Source organism: Sinohyriopsis cumingii, chromosome 15 (assembly GCF_028554795.1).
Source record: "Sinohyriopsis cumingii isolate HCF-2022 chromosome 15, ASM2855479v2, whole genome shotgun sequence".
Taxonomy (NCBI): domain Eukaryota; kingdom Metazoa; phylum Mollusca; class Bivalvia; order Unionida; family Unionidae; genus Sinohyriopsis; species Sinohyriopsis cumingii.
In genome coordinates this window covers 106,428,762-106,451,123 of record NC_142975.1, presented here as the reverse complement: position 1 = coordinate 106,451,123, position 22,362 = coordinate 106,428,762, and the positions used below count along the sequence as shown (strand labels likewise).

The following is a 22,362-nucleotide window of genomic DNA, read 5'->3' as shown; positions in this document are numbered from 1 at the left end:
ATAGTTGCTGTGGTTGAAACTCCATGATTGTCACACCAAAAACAACAGCTGTTACCATGGGAATCCCATAAATGGCATCTACAACCAAACACGTTTGTATTCATGATCAATGTGGTTCTCTTGTTGATTTCATCTTGGAGTTGTTGCTCCACCTTTTCTTCACATTTTCACAGTGGCAACATTGAGGGTCCATCATAGCTTTTATATTAATAAAATAATCACATAAAATTGCATGACAGGAAGGCCCTGTCCAGACTTATCATGTCTTGGTGCATTAACACCAGCACACAGTTCTAACCAGTTGCCTTTCTTTACTGGCACAACTGCCACACAATCACTGAAAATATCAGCTCAAGAAATACTGAAATGTTTAGCAGCTGTGTGATCTGATGAACATAACTTGGTGGATTTCTTCATGAATCACTGGTGAACATAACTTGGGTGGATTTGTTCATGAATTCCACTTTGGCACTGTAGAAACAATCCCTAGTGTTTATGCACATGGAATTATGTCGGCGCTTTTTCAACTGCTGGATTCACTGCTGACAACAACACTGGAATCACTACAAGGAATGAAAATATTCCATGGTCTCTTGCAATTACATCACCTTGATTTTGATAATTTTATCAGCACCGAGGTATTGTTGTGTTTGGTCACATCAAGTTGGTTGAGTTATTTTTGGATCAATCACACTGGGATAATTATAATTAATTTCATTGGGGAAAGTTTCAGTGTGACCTGACAACTGTTTTTACAGTGTTTTTTTTATTTTCCCTAGGCGATGTTTACTATTAGGCTTTCCTTCATCCACTCCATGATATGACATTATTATTTAAACATGTAACAGGTTCAATTATGAATCTGAGAAAATTCTGTCTCTGTGAATTTTCCACAGGACACTCATTCAACCAAATGCACCCCCCAATAATAAAGTCTCTCAGACAGAATCACAGCAGCATAACATCAACTGCCAACTCCTGATGTTCCAATGAAAAATAGTAAATCAGATACAGTGTATGAAAATCTTGCTGCACATATTCATGCCAGTGTCAATGTTTTGTTTTTGGCCCATATACAACCACTGACTGTGATATGAGGAGTGGCTACTGCATAGTTATACCAACTTTCTTCAAAAGGTTCCTGAAATAATTTGTGAAAGACTTCGACAAATAGGGAAAAAATTACATCAATATGTCGACAAATTCATCTGAAATAAATGGTGAAAATTTCGTGGATTTTGTTTGGATATAAGAAGAGAAATTAAGGTAAGAGTGAATTCATGTGCACGATGTTTTCAAACAGGTAAAAACTATGGGGCACAAGCAGCTAGACACAGCTTTGTGCTTCTGAGGCATATCAGCAGAGATACTAAAAACAGTGCTGGGGCCGAATGAGTTAAGCTTAAAGGGTTTATTCATTATTTTGCACTGTAAGTTGAAATGCCATATACACATTTTGAAGCAGTAAGACCATGTTGGGTACTTATTTGCCATGTAAACTGTTTTGTAATATTATATGTTGGGTGCACATCTGCTGCCTGTGCCAAAAATGACTCACTGATGAGGTTTCCAACTGCCGAAACAACAAGGCTGACTCTGTACAAAGATCACAATGCAAAACCACATTGTTGGAGTTGTTTTAATGTGACTGTGTGTTTGGCCCACACAATAACCTTGCAAACCTGCTCTGCAAAACCCCAATATGTCACTGAGGGGAATAGCACAAGAAAATGTTAATGAATCCCCAATTAGTTGCTGTTGACATTGCTGAAATCCAAGGTTAAAAGTTGGGTTGGTGCTGATGACTACAGCTTTTACATCTGCAGTAGTAGCCATGTTGGTATGTTCCAGCTACTGCTTGCATTATTAACTGATAATCATACCCACACAGGTTATGAACCACTACAGGAATTTTTGTTTGGGTACATCTGAAATTGCAAATTACATGGGTTGTGCTCAGATCTCCTTTATATGTGCGTGTGATGTAACAGTGATCACAAACATTGGAACCGGAACTTCCAGTTCTGTCAGTGGAAGTAAAAGCTCCTTAACAGATACAGCAATGAGTGGTTGCAGACAACTCACCAATGTTATTGTTAGTCGTTGGATGTGAACGTGTCTTCCACTAGATTAGTGAGACATTGAAAATCCTCATATATAATATATGTAACATTCATCTTTCAGTTAAGTGCAGTAAACTGGAGGATATTTTTTGTGGGTTGTGGCATTATTGTCCACTGCAGTTTATCACTGATCAAAACACAGTAAAAATCATAATCAGTAAGCAGTTGATGGGTGTTAAATAAATGCATGAAATGTCTACATGGACATTTCTTACACTGGTATTTGCTGTACTGGCAACTGGGAAAGATTCTTCATCCATACATAATGAAATAACTATTTTAAACTAATCATATTACTCAGTAACAACAAATAAATTCGAATTCATTTGCCTTGTCCATGTGGGGATAGTGTCAAGCAGATAAACCCTAATCCCAAGTAAACACATTAAGAACGATACCTGGGTTAATTATTTCAAATTTGTTCAGTGTGGTCTCAGTAACCTGCACCATAAATTCTATATTACCAAATTTGAGTTCATCCCAGTGTTGCCATTATTTTGAGGTTGGTCATGATTATCACAAGCTGGATATAACGCTGACAAAATTGGCCATTAAAAAATCTGTTGTTAGAACTTTTTACATTTATTATAGATATGTACTTTGAATTATGTACATCTGTCAAGAGTCCATCCTGATCCAATATTGGTGTATTTTTTTAATGTCGTGTGAACGTATTGACATTGATTTAGGTGGCATAATTAAATGTGCATTAAGAACAATATCTGCCTTAACTCCCGAGGTACCAGAATGTTGTAACACCAGTATGATTCCTGGAATCATATTTGATACATACTGTCGACATCTTTACCTGGTTTTCATGTTTGTGATATAATTGCCACATGCTTTTCTAATTCACTACTGCTCTTTTGAAATTTAAATTCAGGTAATTGGAATTCTCTACTTTTTCAGCAGCTTCCAATGCAACAGCAGATGCAATATGCACTTTTGAAACTTAGATTCAGGTAACTGTAATTGCTCGGTAGTCTTAGGGACTTCAGTATGATGGTTTTGTTCATCCACAAATACAACTAAAATGTAAGTATACCAGCGTTTCTTGCACCTCTTGGCATTCATAAACTACACTCTAGTGCAAATTGTTTCAGTTGTTGTACCATTGCTGTTGCATTATCAAACTGACTTGCTCGTTGAGATCTTCATTGCTGTTTGAATATTGGCTAATATCACCAGAGCATTCTCTTGTGTAACTTGCTTCAGATCTTTATGATGTACTAGGTGATTTAGACAATATCAGGGACTTCCTTTTTCTTGCAGAATATCAAATAAAGTTTTAATCTTTTTCTGCTTATCAGCTTGACCAACAATACATCATTGCTGTTTTAAGATCATTCCTAAGTTAATTAATTTATCAATACGTTCCAGGCATGTTTTTGACAAAATATATAACAGCCTTTGAATCTCTCTGATAAATGTGTATGATGTAATTCAAATGAAATAGTGCTTTAAGCCTTTCTGCCATGCATTTGTATACACCATTCATTGGGAAGAATGCTATCCTTATTTTAGATCTCTGAATTCTGTCAAAATATTATGGGCATGAATATAAGAATTTGTCTCTATATTATATATATATATATATATATATATATATATATATATATATATATATATATATATATATATATATATATAGTGGTAATTCTTCAATATAATATAAACTCTCTACTATATTGATTATAAAATATCCTCTGCTAGCACAAATTACATTCCCCACTGTGAAGAAAACGTGTAGGAAAAATAAATAACCTAGTTTCTGTAGTATTGTATCATTTTCTGTTGCATAGTTGTAAGTAATAATTAAATACTACCACCCACCCTCCACATCATAATATGTTCCATGCTGGTCTGCCTAATATTTAGAATCATAATGGTCATTATATTCATTGTCATAAATTTTGCCATTGATATCACAATTATCATAGCTATTTTTGGTACTACTTTCAACAGGCTTATTTGAGTTTATGTCGTGATTGTTGCTGTAACCATCTGAACCAGGCGATATCTTTCCTCCAAGGACACTGTCTCCATCGTGTCTTGGATGAAGCTGGTTTCTTGTCATTCACGTCTCACAGGTGACTCCATGCTTTCTGATAAAATCTTGACTTTGTATAATTCCTAAGTCCTCAAAAGGAATGTTTATCATTACAATGATGTTTCAAACATGTCTTCTATGGATGATTAGTGATGTTGTGGGATGTGGCCCTTGTTTTTCAGGTACAATATTATTCCTGATTATTACAAAGATATGCTATCAATGCTTCCCAAGAAATATGTAATAGGTATGAACCATGTTGCACTCAAAAATACTGTATCACCTCCATCATGAGTAGTCTGATCCACATTTTCCGATTTGTATTCAAATATTTCATGCCTTTCTTGTGGTCTCATGAATCTGTATTTACTTATGTAGTGTTGGTGTCTTTTGTTTCTTTAGCATGCTTTATAGTCCTAATTTCTGAATATATTTAAAATTTCAATTTTGACCAATATTTTTAATTTAAAAAAGAATAATCCCGAATCATTTTTTTAAAACATTTATCCAGATTCTAAATTCACTTCTACTGACTTTTAAAATGCTTTGCTTATTCATTTCTCAAATCATGCGCTGTGTGTTTGGTCCAATTTTTATTTGTGTAATGATGTTTTTGAATGCCTAGCTATTTGTGCTCGTTGTAATGCCTTATTTGTTTTGTGTAATGTTGGTACAAAGCTCATTAAAGCTCATTAAAGCTTATGCTAAATTATTGCTTTAAACCATGCTGACACTAAATAAATCTTAGCATCGTTTAGTTAGCCATTTTGTTCATATTTTGAGTTCTCCACATTGAAGGCTCTCTCTCTTTCTCTCTCTGTGGATGTAATCAATAAAACACATGTCAAATCGATTTTGTGATTGACTTAACCAAGTAAGTTAAGTGGTAATAAGACACAAATCATGCATCAAAGTAAGTTCAAATGGCATTATTATGCTCTAGGCCACTGCTTCCCTCTGATCTTGCAAGTTTAACAATGGATCAAGAGTCTGGATATGTCCACACTTTGTAACTAATAGTTTTAAGTATGTTGCAACCCAAAATAGTAGTGTACTCTAATTAAAGCATGCAAGGTGTTTGTTTGTTCCATATGGTACAGTATTATCCTTCTGTGTAGGTATGACATAGACGCGTGCATTGTACGTATTACATACAAAAAGGACATATTCTGCTGGGTATATGTATTAAGCATGCATACAAATTACATCATACAAGTGTTTTATGTCTAACTAAATTGATCTCTAAATTTTCTTGTTGGAGATTTTACCTGACACTTTAGAACAGTACATGTGTCATTGTTTTTATCAGGAATGGGGAGAAACTATTTCATATATATATATATATATATATATATATATATATATATATATATATATATATATATATATATATATATATAAAACCATTATAAAATATAACTCACCTGTAGATATGAGGCTCGTGATAATGATCCAGCCAATGTGAAATGTAATGCCTACGCCTAGGCCTAAGCCTAAGCCCAGGCCGTGTCGTATGCCAAATACGTTTGCATATGTATAACCTGTAATGTAAATTTGTCTACATGAATAATATGAAACAGAAGTTATGTGACCATAACCCTATTATTCAGGGTTCAACAGTATAAGTCATGTGACAATAACCCTATTATTTCAGGTTAAAAACAGTAGCAGTCATGTGACCACAACCCTACTTTTCAGACTATAAGACAGCAAAAGTCATGTGACCCTTACCCTATTATTCAGGTTATAAAACAGTAAAAGTCATGTGACCATAACCCTATTATTCAGGTCATAAAACAATAAAAGTCATGTGACCATAACCCTATTATTCGGGTTATAAAACAGAAAAGCCATGTGACCATGACCCCATTATCTCAGGTTAAGGCATGTCATTTATCTTAATGACGTCATACGACACATAATACTGAACTTGTTTAGAACCTGCAACATAAAGGAAATTTTGAGCATGCAAATTATCATCAATAGCTATCATTTTGTCTTGATCTCCATTACTTAATAATCATCAATAACTATTATTGTATTATCTTGATTTCCATTACTTAATAATCAGCAGTAGTTTCTTTATTGGAAAGGTCTTATTCTGCATAAAAGTATTAAAAAATTTGTTCAAGTCAAATTGGTGAAGATATATATTGTTTTATATGTTATGCTTGTTCCTGCAAAGAATTTAAGACGGGATTTACAATTGTTTGCAGGGGAACCTGACTGGAAAACTGAAGTTGCCCTTGGTAAACTTCAGCTTTCACCAAATATAATATTTGAACATGAGTAAAGAAAGAATAAAAAATAAAATAAAAAATAAAATATGGGATATTTTAAGGAAATCATATTATATTGTTTAAACTGTTATTAACTTTTTACCTTTCTGGGAACCATAATATCATATACCAATATTATATATATGTTATTAAATATTATAAAATATATCCTTTTTTCACATATTCTGCCATCTTTCACCTGTTTGCAAACTAATGCATTCGTTTCTTGTCATTTACATTTTGTTCTTTATACATTAAGAAAATACAGTATATGATATACACCAGTCTATCAAAATGGCATGAAGTATTTTTCTACCAATCTGTGTCCACATGGAAAACATGTGTCATATTGGTGTGAAGTACTTTTCTACTAATCTGTGTCCACATGGAAAACATCTGTCATATTGGTGTGAAGTACTTTTCTGCTAATCTGTGTCCACATAGAAAACATCTATCATATTGGTGTGAAGTATTTTTCTACTAATCTGTGTCCACATAGAAAACATCTGTCATATTGGTGTGAAGTCCTTTTCTACCAATCTGTGTCCACAATGAAAAAATCTGTTCAGAGTTTCATCACCCAATAGCTTGACTTTTCATATTTCATTAATATAATTTGGAATACAGAATTTACTCTAAACATTTCACACCAATTCCACAAAATCTGAGATGGCTGGCATCTCTGTGATTATTAAAATCTGTTTTTCAAAGCGAATCCTGATGAAATGATTGTCAACAAGAAGTCACTGCAAGAAAAGATAACACTGGCCCCAGATGTGTCAGTGTTCAGTGAATATACTGATATATAAGTGTAAATTTTCAGTGTTCAGTAAATACATTGACATATCAGTCATTTTCAATGTTCAGTGAATATTTTTACATATCAGTCATTTTCAGTGTTCAGTGAATATATTGACATATCAGAGTCAGTTTCAATGTTCAGTGAATATATTGACATATCAGAGTCATTTTCAGTGTTCAGTGAACATATTGACATATCGGTCATTTTCAGTGTTCACTGAATATAGAGTATGCTAATATGTGCCATTTTCAGTGTTGAATGAATCTAATCATGTATGTTTCCTTTCAGTTTCAATCCATTCAATTTCTCTCTCAACATGCTATGCCACTAGTTTTTTATTCCAGTTTTTTTGGGTTCAAGCCATGGATTGCATCTTATCTTCATGAAATCCAATATCCTTGAAATGGTGGAAACTGCTTCCCATCATTCATGCAGATCTCATTGTTGTAAATGCAAGTCTTTAACATGGACCAATTTCCTCATTAACTAGTTCCAATGGAGGAAATAATTATCACTTCTGGATGACCAACTTAGAAAATTAACAATTATAATCTTGTAAAAACACTATGTAAATATTATAAATATTATAATTTCTGCACATAGTAGTTCCTTTCAAGTTCAATTATAATTTTCATTTACAAAAGATCCCTTGCAAGAAATTGGACCAAGAGCCAGGAAGCTAAAACAAGATGCCGTCTTGTAGGTAAGAAACCTGTCCTCATTTTCATCAAGAATTCATTCTCTTTTGTATCCAATCAAAGAAGGTGGACTATAAAGTTAAAATAATGCTTATCTACACAAAACATTATAAAAGCTTAAAGTTCAGGGCATTGTGTCCCATAAGCCAATATCCAATAGGGTATGTGTGCTATACATATGCACTAAATTAAAGCATGAGAGTGAATTATGTCTACTAAGGTATTATCCTACAGGGTAGGTGTGTTATACATGTGTGTGCTAATTAAAGCATGTGAATGAATTATGTCTAATAAGGTAATATCCTACAGGATAGGTGTGTTATACATGTATGTGCTAATTAAAGAATGTGAGTGAATTATGTCTAATAATGTCATATCCTACAGGTTAGGTGTGTTATACATGTGTGTGCTAATTAAAGCATGTCTGGCTATTATGCATAATAAGTGTAATGTCTTTCAGGGTAGATGTGATTCATTGTACATATCAATTGTTTTTTCAATAAAGACATCAATGCAATTAAAGGCTATGTCTAAACTTTCCTATTGGAGGATTTACCAGAGACTTTAGAATTATATATCATGACTCTAATTTAAAATGAATTGAGAGAATGAATGAATATATATATATATATATATATATATATATATATATATATATATATATATATATATATATATATATATGAAGCCATTATAAATGATAACTGACCTTCATATAGGAAGATCACAATCATGATACAGGTGATGACACACTGGATGCTTAAGCCTAAACCAAGTCCAAGGCCAAGTTCAAGTTCACAATCATTACCTGTAATATGAATTTGTTTATATTCAGAATATGAAACAGTACAAATGATATGACCATAACCCTATTATTCAGGTCATAAAACAGTAAATGTCATGTGACCGTAACCCTATTATTCAGGTTATAAAACAGTAAAAGTCATGTAACTATAACCCTATTATTCATGTTATGAATGAGTCATGTGACCATAACCCCATTATTCAGGTTATGAAACAGTAAAAGTCATGTGACCATAACCCTATTATTCAGGTCATCAAACAGTAAAAGTCATGTGACCATAACCCTATTATTCAGGTCATCAAACAGTAAAAGTCATGTGACCATAACCGTATTATTCAGGTTATAAAATAGTAAAAGTCATGTGACCGTAACCCTATTATTCAGGTTATAAAATAATAAAAGTTATGTAACCGTAACAATATTATTTTAAGTTAAGGCATGTCATTTATCTCTATGGTCTCATGTGACGGATTAGAACCTGCAATACGAAGGAAATATTGAGTATCCTAATAATCATCAATAGCTATGTTTATATTACCTTCATTTCCATTTCTTGATTAGAATAAAAACAAACTCAAAATATAATGAAGCCCAAGGGATGCAAACTATCATATCAATATTTCCAAAAAGGGCAAGACCTTGGCATCCTAATCTGACATGTGTTGACACTTTGGACATTGATCACATATGCCAGTTTTATACATATAACACAAACAACTCATTAGTGAATCAAATTTCTGTCAAAGGAGATTAACTGAATCCCCTGCCTACACCCATTAAGGGTGAGATTAAAATTCTCAAAGTGACAATCTGCACTCAGTGACACCAAGTTTATGTGTCTATGCTTAATGTCATATGTGGTGCAATAGGATATTACAAATGTACAACCAGATATACATACATTTATACAGACTATATCACAATATGCCTGTCATCCTTTAAATGCATGAGGATAAATACCATATGTCATCCTTTGAATGCATGGGATAAATACCATATGTTATCCTTTGAATGTACTGGGAATAAATACCATGTTATCCTTTGAATGCATGGGGATAAATACAATATGTTATCCTTTGAATGTGTTGAGAATAAATACCATATGTTATCCTTTGAATGCATGGGGATAAATACCATCTGATATCCTTTAAATGTGTTGGGGATAAATACCATCTGTTATCCTTTGAATGCATGGGGATACATACCATTTGTTATGCTTTGAATGTGTTGAGGAAAATATCATCTGTTATCCTTTGAATGTGTTGGGGGAAAATACCATCATTTTCCTTTGAATGCATGGGGAGACATACCATCACCATCTGTTATCCTTTGAATGCATGGGGGTACATGCCATCTGTTATCCTTTGAATGTGTTGGGGGAAAATACCATCATTTTCCTTTGAATGCATGGGGATACATACCATATGTTATCCTTTGAATGTGTTTTGGTCTTGCTGTTGTAGGATTCATTGCTGTTGATGTATTACTGGCATTAGTTGATGTTGAAGTATTGCTGGTGGCACTGACTGTTGATCCTGTTGTTGTAGAGTTTGTTGATGTCTTGCCAATGGTTACATTGGAAGCGGATGAAGACATGGATGTTGAATGCAAGGAAGATGAAGTCATTGTAGTGGTGGTGGTTGTTGTAGTACCTGGGAATGACAAAGCCACCTTTTACTATGTAGTTATGTACTGGAAGTCAGTAATATTGTAAGTAATTATCATGAGAAGGTTTATATATACAACATTCCTTAGTAAATATATATAAATTTAAAAAGAACGTAGAAGTTAACATCTTTCAAAACAAACTTAGTTTCTGACCTATTACAAGACGAATTTGATGTATATATTTGATTAAAAACATTGTGGAAATCTGTGGAAAATTATGAATCAAAAAATAAAATAATTCCAGGATTTCTTTTTTATACAGTTGATAAGTTTATAAGAATAAGTGTTTGAATCTTAATACCACTAAAGAATGTAATCTGTCACTTCTGGTTATAATGAATAACATCTTATCTGTCTGTCTGTCTGTTTGTCTGTCTGTCTGTCTGTCTGTATGCATACATGCATGCATGCATGCATGCATGTATGTATGTATGTATGTATGTATGTATGTATGTATGTATGTATGTATGTATGTATGTATGTATGCATGTATGTATGTATGTATGCATGTATGTTGTGTTTAATCCTTTGTCCACAATTGTAGATTGTAATGGTCATTTTGTAAACAACATAATACATAGCAAACTTGTGTCCATTTATAATCATATAATTAAATGAACTGTCCCAGGTGGTTATCATATAGATTTTTCCATATTGTGATAGAGTGTATCATTATAAAATATTTATATTCCAAATGTGTTTTGCTCCTTTTTACAACACAATAGATATGAGTTTATTATTAAGCAAGATGTAAGGTCAGGACAGTAAGAATGTGAGTCGTCACTGTAGAAGTATCTGTTGCTGTACAACACAGGAGATAAAACTTCACTGATTTCAGACCTTCCTTCTTAAGAAAATATTAAGAGTTTATCTGTGAGATGCAAATATTAATCATAAAAGCAAGCTCAGTCCAAAAATGAATGACCATTATTCTAATTCTAAATTCAAGATTTTTGAGATTTACGAGTCAAAAAGTAGCAAGCAAAAAGGAAGACTGACATGAACATTGGGAAGGATGACATAATCCATAGTTAAGTCGATTCAAAGCCCAGACATCCAAGTCAAAAAGTATCGACTTGCACAGTGGCAAATATATTCTTACACAGTACTGACACAGCATCATTTCATCTCTCTCTCTCTCTCTCTCTCTCTCTCTCTCTCTCTCTCACACACACACACAAACACAAACATATATATGTATATACATGCATTCACTAAAAACAAGTCTTTCTTTAGACCTTTTATTTTTTACCTTATGTGTAATCTGATAAAGAGTTGTGAATAATCTACCAATAACAGGGGTTCATATTGTTGTGTACAATGTATCAATAACAGGGGTTCATATTGTTGTGAATAACCTACCAATAACAGGGGTTCATATTGTTGTGTACAATATACCAATGCCAAGGGTTCATATTGTTGTGAATAATGTACCAATAACAGGGGTTCATATTGTTGTGTACAATGTATCAATAACAGGGGTTCATATTGTTGTGAATAACCTACCAATAACAGGGGTTCATATTGTTGTGTACAATATACCAATGCCAAGGGTTCATATTGTTGTGAATAATGTACCAATAACAGGGGTTCATATTGTTGTGTACAATGTATCAATAACAGGGGTTCATATTGTTGTGAATAACCTACCAATAACAGGGGTTCATATTGTTGTGTACAATATACCAATGCCAAGGGTTCATATTGTTGTGAATAATGTACCAATAACAGGGGTTCATATTGTTGTGTACAATGTATCAATAACAGGGGTTCATATTGTTGTGAATAACCTACCAATAACAGGGGTTCATATTGTTGTGTACAATATACCAATGCCAAGGGTTCATATTGTTGTGAATAACCTACCAATAACAGGGGTTCATATTGTTGTGTACAATATACCAATGCCAAGGGTTCATATTGTTGTGAATAATGTACCAATAACAGGGGTTCATATTGTTGTGTACAATGTACCAATAACAGGGGTTCATATTGTTGTGTACAATGTACCAATAACAGGGGTTCATATTGTTGTGTTTAATATACCAATAACAGGGGTTCATATTGTTGTGTACAATGTACCAATAACAGGGGTTCATATTGTTGTGTATAATGTATCAATAACAGGGGTTCATATTGTTGTGTACAATGTACCAATAACTTGGGTTCATACTGTTGTGTACAATGTACCAATAACGGGGCTTCATATTGTTGTGTACAATATACCAATGCCAAGGGTTCATATTGTTGTGAATAATGTACCAATAACAGTGGTTCATATCGTTGTGAATAATGTACCAATAACAGGGGTTCATATTGTTGTGTACAATGTACCAATAACAGGGTTTCATATTGTTGTGTACAATGTACCAATAACAGGGGTTCATATTGTTGTGTACAATGTACCAATAACAGGGGTTCATATTGTTGTGTACAATGTACCAATAACGGGGGTTCATATTGTTGTGTACAATGTACCAATAACATAGGTTCATATTGTTGTGTACAATGTACAAATAACAGGGGTTCATATTGTTGTGTACAATAAACCAATACCAAGGGTTCATATTGTTGTGAATAATGTATCAATAACAGGGGTTCATATCATTGTGAGCAATGTATAAATAACAGGGGTTCATATCGCTGTGAACAATGTACCAAAAACAGGGGTTCATATCATTAGGTATAATGTACAAATAACAGGGGCTCAAATCGTATACAATGTACCAATAACACGGGTTCATATTGTTGTGTACAATGTACCATTAACAGGGGTTCATATCGTTGTGAACAATGTACCAATAACAGGGGTTCGTATCTTTGTGAACAATGTACCAATAACAGGGGTTCATATCGTTGTGAACAGTGTACCAATAACAGGGGTTGGTATCATTGTGAACAATGTACCAATAAGAGGGATTCATATCATTGTGAATAAAGTATCAATAACAGGGGTTTATATCATTTTGAACAATGTTTAAATAACAGGGGTTCATATCGTTGTGAATAATGTACCAATAACAGGGGTTCATATCATTCTGTACAATGTACCAATAATCGGGGTTCATATCATTGTGAACAATGTACGAATAAATGGGGTTCATATTGTTGTGTACATTGTACCAATAACAGGGTTTCATATGATTATGAATAATGTACCAATAACAAGGGTTCATATTGTCGTGTACAATGTACCAATAATAGGGTTCATATTGTTGTGTACAATGTACCAATAACATGTGTTCGTATTGTTGTGTACAATGTACCAATAACAGGTTTTCATATCATTGTGAACAATGTATAAATAACAGGGGTTCACATCATTGTGAATAATGTACCAATAACAAAAGTTCATATTGTTGTGTACAATGTACCAATAACATGGGTTCATATTGTTGTATACAATGTACCAATAACAGGGGTTCATATTGTTGTGTTTAATATACCAATAACAGGGGTTCATATTGTTGTGTACAATGTACCAATAACGGGGATTCGTATTGTTGTGTACAATGTACCAACAACAGGGATTCATATTGTTGTGTACAATGAACCAGTAACAGGGGTTCGTACCGTTGTGAACAATGTACCAATAACAGGGGTTCATATCTTTGTGAACAATGTACCAATAACAGCGGTTCATATCATTGCGAATAATGTATCAATAACAGGGGTTCATATAATTGTGAACAATGTATAAATAACAGGGGTTCATATCGTTGTGAATAATGTACCAATAACAGGGGTTCATATCGTTGTGTACAATGTACCAATAACAGGGGTTCATATCATTGTGAACAATGTACCAATGACAGGGGTTCATACTGTTGTGTACAATGTACCAGTAACAGGGGTTGATATCATTGTGAATAATGTACCAAAAACAGGGGTTCATATCATTATGTATAATGTACCAATAACAGGGGCTCAAATCGTATACAATGTACCAATAACAGGGGTTCATATAATTGTGAATAATGTGCCAATAACAGGGGCTCACACTTATACAATGTACCAATAACAGGGGTTCATATCGTTGTTAACAATGTACCAATAACAGGGGTTCATATAGTTGTGAATAATGTATCAATAACAGGGGTTCATATCATTGTGTACAATGTACCAATAACATGGCTTCATATCATTGTGAACAATGTACCAATAACAAGGGTTCATATCGTTGTGTACAATGTACCAATAACAGGGGTTCATATAGTGTACAATGTACCAATAAATAATATGTAGAGACCATCTTAATCACTTTCCCATTTAATCTGGAATAAAATACAGTGATACCATTAATATACATAAAACTGGACGTTACTAGACATGACCATCTATTCAGGTGGAATGGAGATAAAAGGTTGTCAAGTTGGCTGTTGTGGTGGCCATAATGGATGTCTGTGCAGCATCATTTTCATTCAGGACCAACTAGACCTTAGGATGAGTATGTGTCCAAAGTTTCTGGTGAAGACATGATGTTACAGTTTGATAGAAGTAGCACTAACTAGCTTGTGCCAATGGATGCACAGACATTAGATGACGGACATCAGATGAAAGATATTGATAACAGGATATCCCATAATCCAATGTTTCCGAAAGTGTGGTATGCGAAAGGGTTTCAGGGAGTACATGGTAGAAAATAAATCACTAAAATTTGCACTAATAAAGCATAACACGCTGGAAATTGGGATATGACAAATGTTATAAGTTTGGGAAACACTTCCATAAACTCTTTCGGTTTATAATATGTAGAGCTAATGACTGATTTAACTCCTTCCGATGGAAATTTTCTTCCAGTATTAATGGTGAAATTATGTGTGAATACTTTCAAGCACAATAAAATAATGTGGTAATGCACTATGGCATTTTGTCACAACTTGCAAGATATCCCTTGAAACGATAAAGGTGACTCTACCATGTTTTCATGAAATCAAATGACAACTACGCATTTTTTGCTTGTATAATACATGCATATGTGAACATTACGATGAATTCAGTTTCTATAAATTGCTACAGATCTGAATGTATAAATGTATAAATTCCTATGACTATCTCCCCGAGTGCCCCTTGAATAACAACATACATGTATTTGACACATGATGTTGTTGTTGTAGGGTTTAACGCCATTTTTTAGCACAATTTTATAGGCTATACATGGCGGCCAGTATAAATGGTAGAAGAACCCCTGAAAACCCCAGAAAGAACCACCGACCCATGAGGAGCTACTGGCAAGCTTTCTCACGTAAACACACTGCCCCAGCCCGAGATCGATCAGTCAATCAGATCCAACATTACATCATTATTATGCTCATTAATCAACCTATCCAAGATCTGAATGATACAAACCCATATTTAGTGTTTGTTAAAATGGGATATGTGGTTTTCAGAGTGTCAACAAGCTTAGACAATCAGATGTAAGATCAACAATAGTGTCTTGATTTGGCTCATAAATAATCACACATGAAGTCTTGCTAATTCTGTACAAGATTACATACATAATATGATCAGAAATGAAACCTCTAGAGTGTTTACCAGTCACGTCTTGTGAGATGGACAACATACAAAAGTCTATACCATAATGAGCATTGTCCTTTCGGCAAGTAAGCTAAAAATTATTGAGAAATTATTGTAAATTCTATGCTCCAACTTAATTTGCTTGTGTACTCACTAACCACATTTATTTTCCTGGTGACAGACTGTGAGACAAATAGAATGAGACAATAAGTTATCGCTGAGAGAAGGAATGACAAGAAAAGTCTTCTGCAGTGGTGCTTTTTCCCACTGCACTAAATAGGATAATGAACTGGTAATATATGTGCACGTTGTTCATTCTACCTAAGCATGCAAAGACACAGAACCTAAGATGTCAAATGCCAAAGGCTAATTTCATGGTTACTTCAACATTTAAACTTTGTATATCCACATAGCTTCTCTCAGAAAATGATGAATTCAGGACTCTGTAAAAAATCTTAATGAACCCTTACGATCATCGCTGTTATTGTCAAGTTGTCTCTAAAGTGTAATCAAACCCCTCAATATATGAAGAAAACTGTTGATCCAGGACTGGCATGAAAAAATACAAATAAATGTGATATTAATGAAGCAAATCTATCTTCTAGGAAAAATAAAACTGGTCCCAGACCTTGGACCTGCATAATGTTCAGGCCCTGATTATGCTACACTTTTACTTCTTTGTTGATGATCTGAAGCTCACCAAGATCGCTGTTCCCTTTCTTCACCATCTTATCTGTGAGGCATTTCCATGAGAGGTCTTTATAGAATTCCACCTCGAGATACGTTGTTGCCTGCTCAGTAGCTAGCTTGTGCCCCTTATGTATATGTTAGGACATGATCAGACATTTCATCCTGTAGACTCTTAGGATGGTGCATTTTTCTGGGTGGAAGACCATACCCAAAGTTCTTTCCTAGAGAGCCAATCGATTCAGATTTTCTTGTAGGATTTCACAGTCCTTGGAGATCTTAATTTCCGGAAGACTATACAATTGTCTACAAACAGCCTTTTGATGGATCTGATACTTCAAGATAGTTCATGATGAACAACAGGAAGAGAAAAGCCGTTAAAATCATCAGCTGTACTAAATATTGCACATCAATACTGGTTTCATGCTTGATTGCCACCATTCCCACCTGACCCCAAAATCCACCCTTGGTTTAAAAAAACAATCTGCTAGAATATTGGATTTTAATGAACACATTTTAAGTTGCTTCTGCATTTTAAATTCGAAAAACTTCTTTTCAGCAAAGAAAATTTACATAAGAAAAAAATAAGCTAGCATAATACTTTCTCATTTGATAAGGGAAACAAAGGAGATAAATTAATTTCATAAACTGCTTACTCTACAACATCAACAATCAAAGTACCTGATATGAAAATATTGTGAGATATATATGAAACATCATTTAAGTTTCAACTATGCGCCCTTGGAGTGCCGTCTGTCTTTGGGGTTTTGGCAACATCTGTTTTATCTGTGCAGGCCTTTGCACAAGTGACATTCCCTACTGCAGTTGGTGCAGATGTACTGGAAATTCAGAGTTGCTGGGGTTGCTGCCACACTCTTCTTTCTATCACGTTTCACTGCTGCCAGCTGGCCTCTCCTCACATCAGCAACTGATATGCCCTTACAGACCGTCTGTCTCCAAGTGCTTCGGTCCTCTGCCAGCACTTCCCAGCTGTTGGGTGAAATGTCACATGCTTTCATGTACCTCTAGCACACATCCTTGAAATGAAGTGAGGGGCAGCCGACTCTTCTGGTGCCAGTGGCCATGTGTCGGACATATCCCAGCCATCAAAGGCAGCATTTGCTCAGCAAGGAGTACATGCTGGGGATACTTGCATGCTGCAGGATCTCGCTGTGCGGGGCACGGTCTTGCCAGCTGATTTTCAGGATGCATTTTAGGCACCATATATGGAAGGAGTTAAGCTGATGCGTTTGCCTCATATAGGTGATCTGGTCTCACTTTCATATAGGAGGGTTCTGAGAAGGCAAGTCTGGTAGACTTGGAAATTGGTGTGTTCTGTCAGCATGTTGTTTTCCCACACCACTTTGTTAGTTGTGCCATGATGGTGTTTGCCTTTCTAAGCCTTTTGTCCAGCTCCACATCGAGCGAGAGAGTGTTGCTAATGGTTGACCCCAGGTTAGTAAAGTTGTTGACTGCTTCCATGGTGATACAGTCAATTTTGATGGAAGGGGCAGTGGTGGTATCTTACATGCTGACATTTGTCTTGTTCAGACAGATGGTAAGCCCGAACTGCTTGCAGGCATCATTGAAATGGTCTCCCAGTCTATGGAGGGCATCCATGGCGTGGGTCACATGAGCCATGTCATCAGCAAAGATCATCTCCCTGATAAGCACCAACCTCACTTTGGTCTTCGAGTGCAGTCGTGCCAGGTTGAACAGCCTCTCATCGGACCTGGTGTGCAGATATCAGTGGACAAGTCAAAGGCGTAAAAAAAGGAGCAGGGAGAAGAAGATCCAGAAAAGGGTCAGTGCCAGCATGCAGCCCTGTTTCATGCTGATGTTGATGGCAAAGGAGTCTGATGAGGATCCATCGTACAGAACTGTTCCCTTCATATCAGCATGCAAAAAGATTATCATGCTGCAGAGTTTGTTTTTTTTTGCGGGGGGGGGGGGGGGGGGGCAGCCAATCTGACTGACAAGTTCAAATAGGCCTTTCCTGCTGGTCAGCAGAATGGCATCTGATTTATAGACTACATTTTAAACAATCCAATTAAGCAAGTTTGAGAATTTAAAAAGTTACTTATTTGTCAAGGGACATCATATCATTTTTGGTGATGGGGGAAAATTAAGTAATGATATTCTATCTGTCATGTAATGGACACATAACCAAGTCAACCATTTAAATAGTTTGAGGCGAAAAAAGTATCCCCTTGTCATCTGGCTTTATTTTATAAAGTTATTGTTGTTGACTATTTTCAAGTTATAATATGTATACTCTATTTATTCAAGCTTTGCTTTATAGAAAATCAAAATAATTTTACAGATGATGCTTATCAATTGTGCAATACAACTTTTTGGCACAATATTTCAGATTTAATTAAAAACATATTTCAGGATGTCCAATTATGCACTTTTTGTCATTTTTCTTAATGATGAAGTAAGTCAGCAGAGATTTTGACACAGTTACGAACTGAATGCATTTCATGTGACTATTAGTCAAATATTTTCCACATATTTTGTGGCTACATGTATTATAATTTTAGTGACATACTTACCCAGTAGTCTGACTGTCTCATGCCCATCATTCTAATATTAAAATGTTTAATTAAAAAAAATCAAAACACCTCGTACGCCTGATTAGTCATATGATAACTACAGGTGTTAATTTTCTTCTGAATGTACAAAATGACACTGAAATGAATACAATTGTTGTTGACTTCTGTGTGTGTGTGTGAGTGAGCGAGAGAGAGAGAGAGAGAGAGAGGGAGAGAGAGCTCTGATATAAATGCCATTATACGCTAAGAGGTTTCCTAAAATAATAATAAATAATATTTGAAGACATATTTTGGAGAAGAAAAAAAACGGTTCAATGGGTTATAGCATAAGACTGGTATTCACTGACTTTTTATCATTCTTCTGGATATAGATCATGCAAATACTTTATATGATATTTGTCTAATTACTGCAAGTTGTTAGTATGACCAGCAAAACTTGACTGTACCTACGTTTACCCATCATTCTTAAATAATATATATTTTGACACTGTAAAGAAATAACTCAAAATCTGATTAAACTTTTGTGTTTTTATTTAAATTTGTTCATATTTACTCACAAGAACTGGCGAATCCAAATATAGTAACAAACACTCAGGGAGAAAGATTGTTTTTGTAGTATGCAATGAGAATGTATAAATGTATATGATGCTATTTCTACCAACAATGAGTGGAGGTGGGGCATGTTGCATGTCACCTCTACTTCATGACAGCATTATCAGAGGACACTCTAACATCCTCTTTGTCAGATCTGAGATATCAGACATGGTATTTAAGGTCAGTTTGCATTTCCTAAGTAAAAGAGTACTTCTTATTGGAATGTCTTTCTCAATGTCATAGAAGAAACATTGACTCCAATGAGACTGTTGTAGCCAGCATGGACAATATAAACAGAGTAGTGTCCAACTTGACTATGTTATATTAATGGAAAAAAGTTAAAAATAATATGTGAATGCTTTGCCTAGTAACCCAGTAAATACAATGGTGTGTAAAACATTATTTGACTGTCCAATTTATATGATTCAAATGCAAGTTTGACAATAAAAGGCGTATGGTTTACCCTGCACAGAAGAAATGAACGAAAATAATGTAAAATAGCAATAAAACAAAATCCATAAGCAAAAACATAAAGAAAAACAATTTGCTTAAATTAATTGATTTTATTTGCTACTTGGCCTTCGCATGTTGGAAATGGAATATATTGTGCATGTACACATTCATCCCACACAGTACAGCATAGAGGTTTGACTGGATAAGTGTGGAGTTCCATTCCCTGATTTATGGAAATTTTATTTTCAGCTGCTAAATTTATGGGTAATAAATGTGCAAATTAGTTTAAAACCAACTGTACTTAAGATTTATCTAGTGATTGCAATTTCTTTACTTTGGCAAAGTAAGCCAGAAACTATTATATACAAAGATACTTCTGACTGCATTGCATCCTTTTTATGCGTGACATTCCCAGTGACTAGTGACCAATTATATCAATCACTAAACGGTAAGATGTCATTGAAAGGTGCCACTAATTATCAGCAAGCATAGATCATAGTGGTCAGACACTTGTGTATATACAGACATGAAATTTGATTGGCTGACGCATTTAAAATCATCACAGGCAGAATATATATATTTGTACAAGTGGCACACACCTCTAAACGTCTGTAATGGTGCATAATATTGTAGAATACTATGTGTGTAGTACAATGTGAAAGAGCTTTCTTTCCTGGTCAGTGTGACATATAAACATTAAGAATAATATAGTGGCTAGGACTACAATAGCTTTGCAACTTCTAATACTTAATCTGGTCTTTTTTGTCATGAATTGCTGTTTTTTTAGGATTCACTCATTAACAGTTGGGAATAGACAAGGGTGCACTGTTCATATAAAGTCTTGTAATGGTACTGGTGAAAGAATTGATATAAGCCAGGGGTGAATTTTGTAGGAAGTTGTGGTCCATATGAAGCAGGTGTCATGCAATTATATTTTCCAGACTAGTTGTTAATAAAGGCAGACTAGGGAATTATTTTAACGTTGTCGGGAGTGATAAAGAGTTTTGGCAGTAAAGTAGTAATCCTGATTGGCTAAGCAACTGAGGGTGTGTGTTCCTAGATCAGCGGTTTTAAAATAGTCCCCCTCGTAGAACTGATCATGCCAAGCATTTTTCCAAGGGGGAAAGTCTGATGTACTCCGAGAAAAAAAGTAATTTGTCTTATTCAACAAATTGTCAAAAGGACAATGGAGTCTGAAAATTTTAGAGACCAATATCCAGAGAGGGACAGATAATTCTCAGCAAAGGCTCAGATAAAGTACAAGGTAAGTCTCAGTAGGATGCAATCAATATAGTTTGATGTATCTTGTAAACACTGTTGAATTTATTCATTTTAAATTCATACTTCGATCTCCCTGGAGTTTAAAAATAATTAGCACATCATTTTTATGATTCATGTTGCAAGGATGTCATACAATATTTTGTTATAAGAATGAGTTGAGATTTAGTTGTTCTTATGTAAAAGAAATCATGAAATAAGATTTTGTGTATTTCTTCTGACGATAACTGTTACCGTATTTACCATATATGTTGGGATACGATTCAATAATAATATTTTTCCTGTCCCAGAACTTATGGTGAAACATTTTTTTGACTTTGGTCATATGTCCCAAGACTTAAGAAGCGAAAACATTTGTATTGCACTTGTGCTTGCCCCCCCCCCCCACTGCACGCTGCAATAAAACAGATAAATAAAACGCTTAATCGATAATAAAAAGAAAGAAACTAACCTTGTGTTGCTATCATTTATTCCTTTTTACAACATGAGCATTAAAGAGTAAAATATATCTACGAAATCCGTATAGTAGTGTAGGCTTAAATACTGTATCAATTATGTCTGATAAACACACACCACATTGTTCATTGACATGAACACTGAGAAACAATTCTGTGTGGTTGTGAAAACTGGAGCCAACAAAATCGCAAACAAGTGGGAAATAGTCAACCGATATCTTGAAGATGCCATTCGCACATAACACGGTGTTGGGTGCAAAATAATCAAGACTGAGTTATATCCAGGTCTACAGAATGACAGTATCTCGCAAATAAAAATCGTCATTTGAAAACACATTCACTTGAGTGCAAGTGACAATCTTTTCTCCAGCTTGGGTTACAAAAGTATCCTTACTATT

The 22,362-nt window shown here is 34.6% G+C and overlaps 1 protein-coding gene across 2 annotated transcripts in view; it reads right to left on the bottom strand.

Moving 5' to 3' along the window:
• Positions 1 to 22,362, bottom strand: part of LOC149782429 (uncharacterized) — a 178,421-nt gene that overhangs the window by 65,897 nt on the left and 90,162 nt on the right. For both annotated transcript variants that reach the window (XM_089934876.1, XM_089934875.1), the window contains exons 6-8: positions 10,179 to 10,409; positions 8,662 to 8,760; positions 5,598 to 5,714 (exon numbers count right to left, since the gene is read on the bottom strand). In XM_089934876.1, coding sequence (XP_089791002.1) covers positions 5,598 to 5,714; positions 8,662 to 8,760; positions 10,179 to 10,409 — 447 coding nt within the window. The remainder of the gene's footprint in view (positions 1 to 5,597; positions 5,715 to 8,661; positions 8,761 to 10,178; positions 10,410 to 22,362) is intronic.